Below are 18,059 nucleotides of genomic sequence, written 5' to 3' on the forward strand. Positions count from 1 at the left end.
ATGAAATTTATTTTAACTGCGTGTTATGATTCCAGCTGATATTACTACTGGACAAGTGTGATCGCAGAATTTAATTTGGCAAAATGAATTTTTAATTTAATGTGGTCATTCATAAACATAAAAAGCATTCATGACACCTTGTGCAAGGCTGTAGATTTTCTTAATCAATAAATTACTGTTTTATTGTTAAGGATCAAAAATTATACAAAACAAGCTATCTAAATACACATTAAAATGTAGAAAGATCTTAAAATGCTAGCAAAACAGTTTTTACGGAACTTTCTAGCGCCACTTTACAGAAAATTATATTGAGAGATTACCCTTTTACTTCAAATATTTGTTTGACTTCTCTGATCCTTCCCAGCTCTTTATTGTGAACTGTGAAGTTTTCCTGCATGCATGCTTACAAAACTGAAAGCCTGGACTTTCTCAGTCTTTTAATAATCTGCAGATTTATAGACAAAAACTCTGGTCCAGAAGTTTCACAAACAAAATTTCTGCAAAGGTAAATTATTTCCAGAGCTGTTCAGAACTCCTTTCCAGGAGAGAACAGATATTGTGCTTCTGACCCCTAATCAGGACTTTAAGCTGTTCTAAAACTTCATCTCTGGGTTTCCTAAGCTAAAATCAATCCTCCATAATTATTCTAAAAAGAGCCCTTGATGTTTACGCTGTTTTAGTACTATTTGATAGGTTTATAACAATCTTAGATGAATATTTCAGGGGTCCCTGCTTTCTCTAACATATACTGTATTTGACCAATATTCTAGAAGAACAGAATGACCCTGTTATTTGTTAAAAACCTTTCAAAAAAATAAGTAACCAACACACAAATTCTCAAGATTATATTAAAAGGTACGTCTGTATAGGGCAAATACCCTTGCTATAGAATCAGCATTAAGAAAGGTTTATCAGAGAAATGTAGAAAATTTACAATTGGCTGGTTGGTCAACATTGTTAACTACTTAACCTTTCTTTGAAAATTGTAACTAAAAAGCACATTTTCCTCTTGTCAAAAGTACAGAGCTATGCTAAAATGATATGCAAACAAAGCAAGATATGAGGAATAAACTTGTTTGCAGACCGTAGTTAGTGTATCAAATCCACTGCCTGGAAATGTGGTAAAGGCTGGTTTGAGGCCTACAATACAGCATTGGATGATTATCTGGGTAGAAATTATGTTCAGGGATATGGGGTAGAAAGCAAACAGTAGTCAGTAGAATTGGCTCAAAAACAATTTAACTGACTGGCCACCGCGTGCACCATAATGATTCTGTGATTAGCCGTTCTTGCAGTGGATTAGCTATGTATTACAATGCAATTGATTGACATTTCTGACTTCGTCTTCTGTTGTATTACCCTTCAAAGTAGCAGTTCTGGAAGTTAAAAGAATGACCTAGAGCATTTGTCTCAGCTTTACATGATTTTTTTTTAAATTACCTTCGGGCAGATGGATTCCATCTGGGAATGCAGTCCATTTTCTAAAGTGTTGGTGGTAAAGCCTAGATTGCTTGAAGTCCGAGATTATTTGTGCTAGTGGCTCTGTTTTGAAAGTCAGTTTTACAATAATACAATTTGATCAGTCCTGGTTCTTGTTTTAAAAACATGAGTTCCAAACAGCTTTTGAAATATTTTTCCACATTGTTTCAAGTCTGAAAATCTCTTCAATTGCTCTGATTAACAATAAAGCTAGAACAAGCTAAAATGCAGAGAGTTCAACCGGTGACAGCCACATTCTGTGATTGTATATAAAAAAGTGAAATTTTGTAGTCATGGTGAGTTTCCATTAACTGTGGACTAGAACAGTGATCCTCAACCCTTTTTTGGCCACGACCCTCCTAGGAGCTCTTCTCGGGTTGCAAGGCCCCATCTCTCTCTCTCTCTCTCTCTCTCTCTCTTGCTGCTTTGGCATTCAAATTCATGACATGAGATATTATTATGGACACTGAAGGCAGGATAAGCGACTCATCAATGTTGTGAGTGTTTCAATTTTTAGCCATCAGTTTACTAATTTTGTGTGATACAACACAAGACCCTTCTCTACTTTCTGTGATGCTTGAGTAAGCATTTGTTTTGCTGTAGGCCTTCTCTTGAAATTATCTCAAACGTTTTTGAAGAAATCTAAGGGTTTATCCTCCTTATCTGGATGTGCGGTGTCCAAATTTTTTTTCAATTTGCTTGGCTTCATGCTTTCATTTGACAATGTAGTCTTGCAGTTCAAATACATGGGCAAAGATGGGTTTTGCAGAGATGCAATGAAACCATACAATAAGTATTCCACTGAATACTGCTGACACTTTTTCGCCAAGGAACTCATGGGTAGGATTATTTCTGAAAATATTAAAAATAGTCATGAGGTACTTTTGTACAAAGAAAATAACGAACAGATGAGTTAGGATACAAAATCCTAGCAAGACGTGCTGATCTTTGGATAATGATGTATGGTGATAATGGATGCGAGAATCCTTGATTCAATACATTGAGCCGGTGTAGTCTGATTTGCGACTGACTCTGAAGTCAGGCTGTGTGGGGGGAGCTTAAACAATTAATTTACCAGGTGTGCCCAATTCAAACCGTGTTGGAACGATATTATAAATAGGAGGGAAACTATTGAGTTCAATGAAGTTTGTTGCTTGGTTATTTCATTGTTTCAATTACCAGGGCTCCCATAAACCCTTGGTGCTCCCCTTTTCTCAGTTTTCTATCTGTGGCCCCCTTCAAATGTGCCAGGCCCCCTAAGGGGGCCATATGGCCCCTATTGAGAATGGCTGGACTAGAAGACAGTCTTAACCTACTCAATGAAATGAGGGAGAGTTATCAAAAAAACTTCCTTTGCACTCTTCATGCTCATTTGCATAGTAATGTTTACTTTTTTTTTGGCAGCAATGTTAGCCAAGGAAGTTAAATAAAAATTAAATCTTGATCCGTGCAGAAATTTTGAGCAGTTATGCAAAATGGAACTAAATGTGCTATCACTCCACTTATACTGGACCAGTCGGTATGGAGGGCCAAGGTGCCTGTCTCCACGCTGGAGAACTCTATGACTATGTTGTTGATTAAAAAAAATTGTCCACTGTTTATCGAAACGCTGTGTGAATGAAGTATGGATCTCCAGTTTTGCAACCTGTGTTCTAGGTTGGCTTACAGAATTCAAGAAAATTTGTTATTAGCATATCAACCCAGATGCTGTGGTGGTCTTGAAATTGTTGGCATTCACCTTATTCCTGTGAAACAATCAGTTTCTGCAAATGCTCTGATTAATAATGATTAGATTACTTAGTGTGGAAACAGGCCCTTCAGCCCAACAAGTCCACACCAACCCTCCGTAAAGCAACCCATCCAAACCAATTCCCCTACATTTACCCCTTCACCTAACATTACAGGTCATTTAGCATGGCCAATTCACCTAACCTGCACATTTTTGGACTGTGGGAGGAAACAGGAGCACCCAGAGGAAACCCACACAGACACAGGAAGAACGTGTAAACTACACACAGTTGCCCGAGACGGGAATTGGCGCTGTGCTATCCACTGTGCCATAGTACCGCCCACAATAATGTTAAAGTTGACTTCAGTGATTCTGTTTCTCCAGGAGATGCCCCCGCCACTTCAATTTGGGGGTTCTTTGGAAAAAGCTGCACCTTTCTCAATGCAATGAAACTGAGGGGTTTTTATTTAGTGGTGTATGAACTTCATAATTGCTGCTAAATCCATCGCTGGCCTTGTGAAACTATTTTATAGAGTGTTGAATTACACCCATTTTTTAAAAAAAATTTCAAACTGAAAGAACTTGAGGTAGAAACTAATGATTTTAATTATAGAGGTATCCCTCGCTTTTTGAAAGTTCGCTTTACACCACTTTTACAAAAAAAACCTACATTGGTACCTGTTTTCCCTAGAAAAATTAAGAATTATGGGACTGGGTGGGTTACTCTTCGGAGGGTCGGTGTGGACTTGTTGGGCCGAAGGGCCTGTTTCCAAACTGTAGGTAATCTAATTGAAAGAAATCTGAGGAGGATTTTTGCTTTTGCGGAGAAAGGTGACATTTTTTCCATATGAATTAATGCAGCTTCGCTTTGCGGCTTTTCAGCTTATGAAAAGCCTCAAAGGAACGCTCTACTTTTGGATAGCGGGGGATACTTGTATGAACATTGAAATTAAAATTAACCATACTAAATGTCTGTTGCTTTGTTGTCTGTCAGTAGTTTCATGTGATAAGTTACATAGTTGCATGCTGACATGACTGCACCTGCTTCCACTTGACTTGTACCCAAATACTGGGGGGGGGGGGGGGAGGAGAGGAGAGAAAGAGGGTGGAGAGATCATTCAATGGTACCAGTCCTTAAGATTTGATGGACAGGGTTCCTTTTGTTTCGCAAGTCTTTCAGTTTCCTTTTTAGAGGAAGATCAATTCCTCCTTAAGTTCCTTATTGTAGCACAATCCTTTTAGCCAATTCAGTCCACAATCAAGAATAAAATAATCAAAAAAATAATTTTTACAGTAACCTGAATTGTTTTCATCCTTTGATTATTGCATTGTGGAAAGGGATTTGTAAGCAGTGAGCCCTTTTCTTGCTGTGAAGAATTTGCATTTCAGAGTCTTATTGTTCCAAAATGAATTAAGAATTATATTTGTTTGAAGGGGCTTTCACTTTTCATCACTTGCATCTGTTAAATGAGCAATAAAGCTTAGACAAAGAAAAGGAAATAGAGACCATTGAATGAAATATGCACCAAATTTCAATCACTTTACTGCCTGAATAATAATTATTGCATTCTAAGACATTGTATTCAATAATCTTGCATTGTTTGCAAAGGTACTTTTGACATTTTATTTGTTTAAAAAAAAGCACAGCTTTACCTATAACATATACAAACCCTACAAGCAAGTGATTTTATTTTCCCAACAAAAATGTATTTGAATCACCTAATGGGTGAGAAGTTGGTTTTGTTTGAAAATATGAAACATTTAAGTCACTTCTTGAGCTGGATGCCTTATCCATGTTTCCACAGTGTGACTTCAGTGATCTTCTCACTCATGTAGTTAGTTACTTTAAAATTTTGGGGAACATACATTGAACCTGTTTCACAAACAGCCACCTTTAGGACAGAATTGTTGTTCAGTGCAATTTTCATTTGCACCAGTTTGAATTACTAATTTGGAATTACTAATATGGCTTGTATATACCAAGGAACGCAATTTGGGTTTTTGTAAAATTGTATTAACTCTTACATTTATTTGTGTTTACAAAAAGTAACAGTCCCAGGAATTGAACATAAATTATTCATACAAGCTAATGGTTTCTAACTAAATAGATTCTCATTTGCAAGGTAGGAAAACAACCATCATTAAAGACACCATACCCTTTTTTAAAAAGGTTGTCTTTTGTTTTCTGCATCATCTAGGACACGTCCATCAGTTAAATTCTGCATTGAATAAAATCCCTCCAGTGTGGAAACAGATCATTCAGCCCAACAAGTCCACACCAACTCTCTAAAGAGTATCCCACACAGACTGTCACCCCTATCCCTGTAGCTCTGCATTTCCCATGGCTAACTCACCTAACCTACATATCCTTGGACACTGAGCAACTTACCATGACCAGTTCACCAGTCTGCACATCTTTGGACTGAGAGGAATCTGGAGCATCCGAAGCCCCACAGACGCGGGAAGAGTGTGCAAGCTCCACACAGGCAGTCGCCCAAGGCTGGAATTGAAGCAAAGTCCCTGGCACTGAGAGGCAGCAGTGCTGATCACTGTGACACCCCATTTCTCTAAGACTGATCTTGCAAGTAATTTATAAGAATGCATCTTTATTTAGATTTATCGGTACTGTACATCATTCACCAAAAATCGGTTTATGACAATTAGTGTACTGCAGACAGGTAATAGTGACTGGTACTTTAGAAGTATAAAACTGGTAGTTATTCTGATTATGGACATATATCTAATACTTATGTCTTTAAATTCTTGATGCATCTTTGAAGAATTATTGAAAGGCTTATGTCAATTAAGGAGAGTCAGCCCGGATTTGTTAAAATCAGATTGTTTGACTAATCCAGTGACATTTTTGGAATATGTAACAGAAAAGGTTGATGTAGCTAACACATTGGTGTCCCCTTGGCTTTTATGATAGTGTTGGCAGAGAACCACATAAAAGGGTGAGTGAACAAAGTTGATACTCCCAGTCTTGACTGCATGGATTTTATTTTTGGAAAAAAGACTTAAAACAGTGAGTTGTTTTCCAGACTTTGTGATGGTTACTGATCCACTGGTTACAATTATCTTAACAAATGACTGTTGAATCTTGCTGACTGGCCTGTGTTGTTGTAAGTTATTGTGTTAACTCTTAGAATTATTTTAATCAATGTCTTAAATCTTCAGGATAATTCATGAAAAACTTCTGAATTTGAAAGATGTTGAATATAATTATAGATAATAGCATGCTCCAGTTCTCCAAGAATCAACTGACTGGTTTTAAAAAAAAGTTCAGAAATCTGATACATGTTGCCAACTACTTACTGTATCTACTGATTTCAGCTAGGATCACAGAATTATTGAATTGAACTCTTCTTTTTCCATAAAGAGCAATTTAAAACATGAATGAGATGTTAGTAGTTTATTGTTTTAGTAGCGATCTTGAGATTGACCGAAAGTGCAGGATTGAGTTTTATTTTAAGCAAAATATTCTAATTATTGCTAGCATTGCTTTCGCGGCTATAATGTTTGCATTTTTTTTAAAAATAGGATCACATTTTAGCAGAGATACTTCAAAACCAGAAAGATTTCATTGTGGGCTACCACGAGCATGACTCTCTCCTGGACCACAAGGAGGAGGAAGAGCTAAGTGAGGAGGACAGAAAAGCAGCATGGGCTGAATATGAAGCAGAAAAGAAAGTAAGGAACATTAACTGCAATGTAATGTCAAACATTTAAATTCCGATAGAGAATAATATATCTGGCCTAAAATAACAATTCTGTGCAAATTTAAGAATAGAGGGAAATCACCCTAACATTGATAGAAAAATTGGATTAATATGTATAGAACCATTTAGCTTATTGGCACAATTAATCTTGAAAAAGTTTAAAATCATATAACAAAATGTAACTGTTACTATTGGCAAAAGTTTTAAACTTGAACAGTTAATTTTCTTTCTATTTTGAAATGATTGGAACTTGGCTTTTGTGGGAACTTTATTGAAAAGTATGGAGGAAACCATTTTGTTACCAAATGTAAACTTGTACTTGAATGCACTTACTTATGCAGATCATGTTACAATAAATCATTTCAATAAAATCTCATAGGCCCACCTAAAAGGAGTAGTAACGTAGAAAAGGAGGAATCCAGATACCATGAAGCTCGTTAAAATAAATGGAATTTGAAGACCTTTGTAGCACAAATAGGCTGTCAGACAGCAGTGATGGGGGGAGGGTTTTTGGTTTTCTTTAAAACTACAGATTCTTGATTGTTTCATACCGTTGCAGTCATAGGAAATGTACAGAAAGTTTGGATATAAATTGTCAGCAATCTGGGCAACTTCAAATGTGGGTTCCAACTGTTTGCTGTTTCACAGCTCCACAGGATATTCTAAACCTTACATATACCTATAGAGCTCAATGAATGCCAATAATATTGGAATACTATTCAGTCTGGCCATGACCTCATGCTTTCTGATTTAAGCACACAACAGAAATTAGTCTCTATCAAGTTGGTCAGGTAATTAGAGGGAAATGATCGAAATGACCATCTTTAAATTCCTGTTTAAGCTGAATAATTAAAATGCAACAACTGAGATAACAGGAAAACAGTGAAGGAAGTTTCGTTGTTCATGAATAGTTGGTTTTAAATTTCACTTTATTACAATCTGAATAAGAAGATATTGTCAGGCTGTAAGAGAAACTTTTAAGTTTTCATGCCGTTGGAGGGTTTTAGAATGAAAAACCTGACTTTTTTAAAAATCTCCTCCCAGGGTCTCTCCTTGCGGACTAACGTTGCAAGCGGGATTAATTTCCCTGCTGTCAATTTCGGCTTGCAGGCTGCACATTTTCCGTTCAACATAGCAACTTTGTCCACGATGAGTAATCAACAGCTGGAGGTGGGTAATCTGATCTACATCTTAACCAGTGATCTCAATACCTTAATAGTAATTAGGTTGGCTATTTGAGGCTAAAAGCACTCTGAGATTAATATGTTCTAATACAATATAATACTATATTGTAGCGTTACACCTCTGTTTGTTAATTCTCAGTGGAAGGGCACTTGTTTCAAGTTGTAAAGTACATAAACTTAACTGCATTTACAGAACTAAGCCAGAGATGTTGCTGTTTCTTAAATTGCTTTTGAAGTTTGCTTTGGTAACTAGTATTCTATATAAAAAGATGTAACTTCACAGTTATGTTTGAATCTATTCATAGATATTGTGATTTGGTGTGTGATTCCTGGTTGACTTGATTTTCCTTCCTTCCCTGCTCCAAAAACTCAACAGTGTTGATCAGTCGTAATGCTGACATTTTGCACACAGCCGGTTTACTGTGTTTCAATAGTAATTACATGGTCAGTATAAGTTGCATGAATGATGGCTGTGACAATTTAATTTTAAAGGTGAGATGGATGATTGGCACTCCTACAGTCCTGTTAGGAAGGGAATTCCTATATGCAATATATTTTGGTCAGCATTCACAAATCACTTCAATTTTCCTGATGCGAATAATTTAAAAAATGCCCAAATTAGTCTGTCCTCCTGGTTCACGCTTAGAGCAAGACATGATTGTAAGGATTGCTCCAATCTTATTTTGTTGATCGTATAATGATTAAGTTATTGCAAGTAAAATTTAAGTATATTGTATATATGTGATCTGTGCTGTACTCCTTTTCATTTGAGATTTTTCTTTTTTCTTAAGGATCTTATCAATCAAGGCAGGGAAAAGGTTGTTGAAGCCAGTACTAGTATAGCAGGAGTGAGAGCAGAGGCTCTTGAAGACCTAATTGCACAAGTGGTAAGGCATTTAAGCATGCAACCCTTGAAGGAAAAAAAGAGTAATTTATTTTAATTAGCAGTAGACTGTTCAAATATATCTGCATTTTGTTGCTGCTATCAAGTTGATCTTTTAGTAGCAGTACGTAGTTTCTCACCATCAAAGCCGTTTTTTCATAAAACACATTACATCATTTTGTGGTTTATAACTTTGCATTGATCTGAGACTCAAAAGTGCTGTATGTTGGAGCTTTTTGAAAGTGCTTCGGAACATTAAACACAGAAAAGGTTATAAAAATGTTTAATTAAAAACAAAATAATTCACCATTTTAATACTGTTAATCTTGGCTTTTGTGCTGGCTATTTTAGAGCAGGCTGATTGTTCACACATGGTTTTGGTCAAAATAAAAGATATTTGGCTGAATTCCTGTAGGTTTTTTAAAAAAATCATTATTACTCATTGAATACTGAAGGACTTGTAAGAAAGACACTCAATCTCTGATGGAAAATCTTTTTTTTAGATTTTTTAAATGTAAATTGAGGAAATTGCAGAGTAACGATTTAAGAACCCTTTCAATTGGAATGCAAGTTAGTTGTTCCTCTTTTTGATGGAATGTTTGTCACACCTGTAAGACAAACTAAGCTTTTTCCTCAAAAGAATTCTTCAGAAAAATCTGTTTCTGGTTTAGTTCTTTGCCTACTGTAGGAAACTTCTGTCATGCTGGACACCTCTACTGCCTCTCCTCATGCCATGCTTTTAGTCTAGGTTTCGAAGTCTTCATGGGAATTTGGAGGCACTGTGTGGGTTTGGCCGAGAATGCTAACCTAGTGCTTTGTATGAAAAGGAGACAAAGCTGGCTTGTCTTAGTCTTTTCATTGCTATCAAAACCAAAATTGAACGGCTTTGTTATTTAGTTAATTATGCTTTAGACCCAATTCTGTTGTTGTTGGTTTGAAAGTTATTAGAATAGCTTATGATCTCAACACCTTGACTAAAGCATAAAATGCAAAGAATTGTCTTTATATATAATTGTGACAAATTAACCCTGTTTAAGCCACATCAGTAGGCATAAGAACAGAGTTTAAAAATTCATCCTGTCAAGTCTGAAGATTTCCATTATGTTGTGGTTCTGTTCGCCAAGCTGGGAATTTATGTTGCAGACGTTTCGTCCCCTGTCTAGTTGCATCCTCATTGCTTGGGAGCCTCCTGTGAAGCGCTTCTGTGATGCTTCCTCCGGCATTTGTAGCGGTTTGTCTCTGCCACTTCCGGTTGTCAGTACCAGCTGTCTGTTGCAGTGGTCGGTATATTGGGTCCAGGTCGATGTGCTTATTGATTGAATCTGTGGATGAGCGCCATGTCTCTAGGAATTCCCTGGCTGTTCTCTGTTTGGCTTGTCCTATAATAGTAGTGTTGTCCCAGTCGAACTCTTGTTGCTTGTCATCTGCGTGTGTGGCTACTAAGGATAGCTGGTTGTGTCGTTTTGTGGCTAGTTGGTGTTCATGGATGCAGATTGTTAGCTGTCTTCCTGTTTGTCCTATGTAGTCCTCGGATGCTGCCTGAACTGCTGTGCTTGCAGTCCCATGCAAGGACTGCACAAAATACTACATTGGACAAACACGAAGACAGCTAATTCTGCTCATTGAGCCTGATCTACCATTTGTATTATGGCTGATCTGATTGTAACCTTAACTCCATTATGTCTATTTTAAATTCTTGTTCCCATTGCAGCAATTGGTTTACTTTCTAACAGAATTATCTGCGAACTGTAACAATGATTTTGAATAGTTGTGGTCACTCCACTTGACAAGAAATCAAGAAAATGATTGAACAGATTGATTTTGGGCAACTTTTATTTCCAAAAACCTGTTAAATTGGGAAAACAATAAGGACTAAAACTAATTCTGTGCATTCGCTAATTTTATTGACAAAACGTGAACTAGTTTCAGATAAATTTGTTCTCTGTTCATGTGCTTTGCAAATATGTAAGCTGCAAGTTACTTCGGAACTTGTTTTCAGCCAGAATTTTCTGGCCACTTGTAAAGAAACCAACCAGGTTGAGATTAACTTTTAATTCCACAAGTCTTTTTTGCTTGTTTTCCAGGTTGGTAGTCATTTTAACAGTTGTTTCTTTTCTTTAGTGGAAAGAGAATCCCAACCTGACTGAGGAACAAGTTCAAGCAGTATCACTGACCAAACAGGCCAGTCAAGAACTTGAAATAAAACGCAGAGAAGCCATGTACAATGATGTCCTTTCAAAGCAGCAGATGGTAAGAACTATACTCCTCCTGTGACACAGTGGTGGTGTCCCTACCCCTGACCTGGAAGGCCTGGGTTCCATTCCCACCCATTCCAGCATCGCTGAACAGCTCTTTTTTTTTAAAGACTTGTCATGGTAGCCCTTTTTTTTCAATAAACACTGATGTCAAAAGTCTATATCGCAAAAACATTTGCTATCTTTATTCAGTTAACTGGGTAAAGAAGAGTGGTTTTTGGAGTACAGCTGCCTTTGCCAATTTCTTCATTAAAATTGAAAATTCTTCATTGTTCAACTAAGGTTGGTTTGAAAATGTTTTTTAAAAATATCAATTCACAATTTCAAAAACAGAAACCCTTTAGATTGGAAACAATTAGATAAACAAGCTTATCCTGTTGAATATATTTATTCTTTATCACCGACTTTACATTTTTATATTGAATATTGATTGAAAGGATGCATACAATTTTCACGTTTCTATTCTAGTTGCTAGTTGTTTATGCAAAATATGTTAACTGAATTAATGACTAACTTTCGGTAACGTGGTCCACTTAGTTGCTATATAGGTAAAACTTCATGTAGCTGACATGCAGCAGAGATTTGAGGTATAAATACAATTTTCAGGAGCTCCACAAGGCCACTTAATTAATTACATTTCTTAGTAGAGCACATTTGCACAAGTTACTATGGTGTCATTAAAATGTACAACTTGTATCAAGGGATTAATTTCCTATGAAGACCTGTGTTAAGACTGGTTACAAATTCTGAAGTTACTGTTTAAGATTATAAATTATCTTCTGGAAATTGTCAAATGTTTACTTTTTTTATAAAACAGCATTATCAAATAGGTAAAAACAATGACTGCAGATGCTGGAAACCAGAGTCTAGATTAGAGTGGTGCTGGAAAAGCACAGCAGTTCAGGCAGCATCCGAGGAGCAGTAAAATCGACGTTTCGGGCAAAAGCCCTTCATCAGTATTATCAAATAGTCAAATCTTTTTAATAACTATAATTCATTTTACTGAAAATTGTACAATTTAATTCACTAACTCAATTTATTTACTTACGTATTACACAAATTGATGTTTCCTTCTCAAATTAGCTTTTCTTGGAAATATCCACCTTTCCAATTCAGGAACTGTCATCCAGAAATTTAATTTCTGTACCACATGCAAAATCAACCTCTTGCCACAGGAATAGGAATCACTGTTTGAATAGCTTCTTCTAGAACAGTTTGTATCCAAATGAGTATTGAACATCTGGATAAACTGAACATCTTTGAGAATTTCATTTAGCAGTGTCTAAGCAACTTTATTTTCGAAGATCTGAGTTGAAATTGGGTACATCCTTGTGGGTGGACAAACATTTTATGTAATGGTTCCCAAGCATTCCTTCAGTGGTGATTTGACAGTTCAGTACCATTAAAGTGGTTCTTTACCGATAGAGATAAGCAAGCTACTTTGATTTCTGCAACTGTGTTAACTGATATAGGTGTGGCCAATTGGACATTGCTGTTAATATTTAGGGATTATAGCCATTCTAATTTTAATATAATTGGATAGCACCTACTTTGTACTGTAATGTGTGAACAAGTCAAAGTGAACAGGCCAGTGTATTCAGGTTTTGATGTTATATCGCACTAACCTAACTTTTGAAGACATCTTTTTAGGTATTCTAGGTCACAAGGTTAGGAAGTAAACTTTTATCTACGCTTACCGAGTTCTGTAGCTCACACTACTCTCTCAATTAAACCTATTCTTCCCCTGAGAGCATATCTAGCTTCTACTCCACACCTTCCTCTGACAATGGTAAGATCAGAACTTCTTAGCGTAGGGATCTGAGAAATGCTGTGACTGAAAGAATTTAGAGTCACGTTTAGAGTCAGCTTGAACCCTGTATACATATTCTGTTCTCACTTCTGCTTTTCTTTCACAGCTGATAAGGTCTGTGCAACAAATATTAATGAGCCGAAGGCAGCAGCAGTTCACCCAGATGACAGCACAACAACCGTTTCCAATGAACCCACTTTTAAACCAATTTATGTCTTCAAGAAATCCTAGTTCAATGATGACTTATCCACACATTGGTTTAAGAGGATTACCAATGTATCCACAAACTCCACCTGGTATGCGACCTCCTCCTTTGCAACGGGCACCACCTGCAGCCATGCAGATGAAGGGACAGTCTCCTGGACCCCCACAGCTCAAACAAGGAATAAAAAATTCAAAGAAATAGTCATTGCTGAAGAGATTATAGAAATGTAGTTTTGTGCCTTTGCTACGGTAGCAAGCACATTGCTGAACTGAAAAAGAAAAGCTTCAAGTGACCAATGTATAACTGTAGCTTGCAGTTGGGACACTACTTAAGTGCATAGAATCGTGCTGAGATCATCAGAGGTAATATTGTCATAGGAGATTCCACGGAATCTTTAAACATTGTATATAGCCTTAATAAATATGTGACTGGTAGGGAGAGAACATGTTTTCTTCCAAGATTTTTGTTCTGCCAATTATTTTGTTTAATCCTGATGTACGTGAAAATTTTAAAAAGATTTTGAGGAGATGAGAAGTTGAGAATCCAGGACTCGTCGACCATTGAAATATAATTTAACAAATGTTATCTTTGCCACATTACTTAATGAGCTTCAAATATAAGACCAGTTGATAAAGGAACAAATGATGTTGCACCTTCATGTATTTCTGTTTTGGTGATAACTCCTATGTCTCAATCTAACAAATGAGTACTTTTCCACAATCTTTGGTAGTTGAGTTCCTCCATCTATTGAACCAAAAGAAAATGATTTTCAGAACTGCTGAAATGTAAAGGGTAGACTTAGTGGATAATATCATTAAATGCTGACTGGAAGACTTATTTGGTGTCATCTGGTGATGAGGGTCAGTCTCGTAAATGTGTGGATTTATGCCTTCAGTCTTGATAAAAGTAGTTAGGTTCATCCTCTGCAACCCCTCTGCAATGCATTGATGTACTGACAGTATTTCTTCCTCTCAACCTCCATATTACATTCAAATCGTTTTTCTTAATATAAGCCCAATTCTAAGTGAGCTGAATGTTGCTTTTCGTATGTGCTAGACAATAATTGGATGCAAAGAAGCTCTTTGTTATCTATTTCATCAATTTTAGGTATATATCCAGTGATGATCTGTTATGGGAGTGCTATTTGCCTTCCCTAGATGTTGATTTGATTTAATCCATGTCCTGTGAATTTCTTTACTTTCCTGGAGTTGGTTTCTATCCAAAATGTGGATGTTCTAATTCCACAAGTAACAAGACAGGAATTTCTATATTTCCTCTAGTCCTTGTTTAAATGCGCTCATAGAGGTACTGTTTCAAGGATATGTTCCAAATGGACAGAACCTGTCATTTGGTATGATGTAAAGATGTCACCAGAAACATCATTGATCCTTGAACTCGCCATGCATTTGTCACAAAAATGTCCTTGTGATCTTTATAGACAGTGGGTAACCTCAGTTTAAGCAAAGATTGCTAGCTTTTTCATCATTGGTCTAAAGTTATTGTGGCTGTTAATCCAAGAGCAGCAACATTTTTATTCTACCAGATGGACATGATTGCATAATTATGTATGTTGTCCCCTGGAATTACTCAGCAATTTCAATTGCACCAATAATTTGTTCCGTCACCTCAGTTGTTGAACCATTTATTGGTAACTGCTGTTGGGCCCTGATAGGTTGGGAACCCAGCATGCAACTCTTGCAGCTTGCTTGGAAATTCAACTTCATAGCTTTTTAAATATAATTTCAAATAATCTGTTCTGGAAACTGATGGTTCATCAGCTTTACATGATCTGAGCTAATTTCTAGGCTGTTCTTGAATTACTTTCTTTTAAAGAATTTGTGCAGTTTAATTGCAAGGAAAGATTTACCATTTGGTCATCACCAATTAAGTCGGAAGTAGATTTTAATAGACGAATGTATAGAGAACCTAGCTTATGTCTATAAACCTAGACGACATGCATCTGCTTAGGCATTTAAAACACATAGGTGTTTAATGTGTTCTATGTTATTGTCCATATGGATAGAAAATAGATTCTGTGAAGCCAACCAAATCTACTTCTGTTCTTGAGGTCACTTTATGGAATATCTGCAGAGTTGCACTGTCTGGCAACTAGTGTAATGAAAAATTGGTTTTCAATCAAGTAAGTCCTGAAATTCATAGGTATCCTGAAAGGTGTTGTGTAGACTGCAAGGGCATCCAGTTTGGGCAAGATTGGATCAAGTTATTGAATGTTATGGTTTTCATTGTATGGAGGGTCATTGCATTATATATCTGAAAATCTGCTCCTTTTGAATGGAAGCATTTCCATGTAACAGAATCGCACAGAATTAATTCTACTTTTGAGAGTTGCTGCTTATAGAATTTAGTATTTTGTTTTCTAGTTTTGACCCCAAAAAAATTGCCAGCTTGCAGTGAAATCCTAATTGTTACTTAATTTTGTTAAAAGTACTGTATGGATTGAATTCCTCCTGGGAATCTTGGCTTCCTCCTGTGGTTTGTGGTGGATACTTCTGATTAAAGACTAAAGAACCCTTAGAGGACAAATGATATAAATTTTAGAAGCCTGTCAGGTTGTTTCTGTTCATATTATGTAGTTATATACTTTATTTAATTTATAGATTTACAGTGTTAACCATATTTTGTGCTAATCCACATTTTATTTTTCACCAATACTGTCAGTCTGATGTAAACCAAAAATAAAGCTATTCTGCACTCTAGGCTTCAACATTTATTTTAAAATCTTTGCAATTCATGGCTATTTTGATATTGGGGTGATTTATGAAATATAAATGTTTTCTAGTCTTCAGGCCTTGTAAGACTATATTCAGATGATCTTATTTGGAACGTGCAGTGAAATTAACTGTTTCTAACTTTTTGCTGTTGTGTAATGTTCTGTCAAATATTTCCATTGATTTGATTTAAGTTTGTCTAATTGAAAGGTAAGACTTTTCGTCAACTGCTCATTTTTTAAAAAACAAATCCATTTGCTCAACAGTTATTTGCTTTCTAGTAAATTTCAGTTGACAGACTCTATTTTTCCCATTGTGAAATCTTGTCAGTCATTTTTCCCCACTGCCTTTCTAAGATTGTGCCAAAGCAGTGATTTGCTGAGTTGTCAAACATTCTCATAATTTTAAGAATGGTCTAATACAACCAAATTTCTGTCCAGATCTTTAAAAGGTGCATAAGTTCTGTTGTACCAGACACTTCACTGTTCATTCAGTGGGATGATGTTTTTAGTTGATTTGTGTCATAACACCTTATTTTCATATTAGAATTTAACGTCTTGTCAACATGTTTTAAATTCATTTTACAATTGGATGTCACAAAATTAAAAGATAACATAATATTGTGCACTTGTAGAGGCATTAAGATTAAAAATATAAATCGATAGCAACGTGATTTCCATGTGTTTAAGAACCCAGGAGAAATAGTTTCTGAATGTCTTTCAGGTAAAGGCATGATGGTGGGGCCATGTAGCAACAGAGGGCTGCGGATGGAATTTTAAACTCCAAGGCTGCAGCAGTTTATAGCTTTTATTTGCCATTGCTGTCCTTCACTTTGCTTCGTTTTATCTTTTAGAATTATTATTTTGTGACAAACAGTACTGCTCAAGACCTCTTGCAGTGTAAAAATTATCAGCAATTGTTTTAGCAGGTATTCTAACAGTATAAATCAAAGGTGTTTGCTGGTCTCATTAAAACAAAAGGTGAAGCCATGGGTAGCACAATAGTGGTATAAGGCCAATGCACAGAGTCAAAATTTTGAGACGAGATATTCAACAATTGGAATTCTCCTATGTTTCACTTTAAATTTTGGGGGTTTTTTTGTTTATATTCTACAGTGCTGTACTTAGCACTGAATTTGACCAGGAAATAGTTTTGAGACTATAATGGTTGTGGTTGAAAAAAAATTTAAATCACTCGAATTGTTCATTTTTATAAAGTTAGATGTGATTTACATAGTTGCTGTTGCTTAACCAATAAATATGTTGCAGCTTGTATTAAGACTGAAAATGGTAAATACCATATTTTCTAACTCGTATTGTCCTTAATTTTGGATGTAAGGCATTCTTTGCTTAGTAATATGTTTTTGTATCAAACGTACCCTAGTTGATTAGCAAAAGGAGAGCCCAAAAACCATTATTTGCTGTTGAATTCTAACAGCTTTGAAGATGTAACAGTCTTGCTTGCTTTCTATATATTTTAGAAATTGTTTCAACTGTATTTATTCACTACCGTAAATACCGTAGAACTGATACAATTTCATCCCATAGGGATCATCGTGTGTAAAATAAACTGGCAGTGTGTTTTGATAGAAATTGTAGTGGATGAATAAGTACGCACACTGTTGTGTTGTTACCTTTGCAAGTGGTATCAAATCATTTAAATTTTAATATTTAATATTCAATAAAAATGACAAAATTGAAATTATGCCTAGATTATTTATTAATACAAATACTTCCTAGCAATTGCATTAATTTAGTCCCATGTATAGTATAGGTCATTTCTCCCCTTCTGTATATAAATAGCCTTTTCATATCTGCCGTCACAGTACAATCTTCCTCGGCCCCTGCTAGTGTATAAAGCACCTTTTAAGCATTGCACTTGTTTTTGCCATCACTGAAGTTGGTTTTATTTTTGACCCACTCCAGTCGGTAAACAAGATCTGAAGTTTGTTTTTACAATCTGTTCCAAGTTGTTGTAGTTCTGCCTTGACATGTTGGTTGTGGACAATGTATGTCCGGAAAAACTTACGTCATGGTATTTAGGTGAAAACATTCATTGATCTGCTG

At 36.1% G+C, this 18,059-nt stretch overlaps 1 protein-coding gene across 7 annotated transcripts in view; it reads left to right on the forward strand.

Annotated features, from left to right (window-relative positions):
• The window catches only part of atrx (ATRX chromatin remodeler), a 245,380-nt gene extending 227,686 nt beyond the window's left edge, over positions 1 to 17,694 (forward strand). For all 7 annotated transcript variants that reach the window (XM_072595413.1, XM_072595410.1, XM_072595412.1 and 4 more), the window contains 5 exons: positions 6,749 to 6,898; positions 7,972 to 8,097; positions 8,903 to 8,998; positions 11,116 to 11,244; positions 13,166 to 17,694. In XM_072595413.1, coding sequence (XP_072451514.1) covers positions 6,749 to 6,898; positions 7,972 to 8,097; positions 8,903 to 8,998; positions 11,116 to 11,244; positions 13,166 to 13,465 — 801 coding nt within the window. In that variant the 3' untranslated portion in view covers positions 13,466 to 17,694. The remainder of the gene's footprint in view (positions 1 to 6,748; positions 6,899 to 7,971; positions 8,098 to 8,902; positions 8,999 to 11,115; positions 11,245 to 13,165) is intronic.
• The last annotated feature ends 365 nt before the right edge of the window (positions 17,695 to 18,059 follow it).

This window comes from Chiloscyllium punctatum, chromosome 25 (genome assembly GCF_047496795.1).
Source record: "Chiloscyllium punctatum isolate Juve2018m chromosome 25, sChiPun1.3, whole genome shotgun sequence".
Taxonomy (NCBI): Eukaryota; Metazoa; Chordata; class Chondrichthyes; order Orectolobiformes; family Hemiscylliidae; genus Chiloscyllium; species Chiloscyllium punctatum.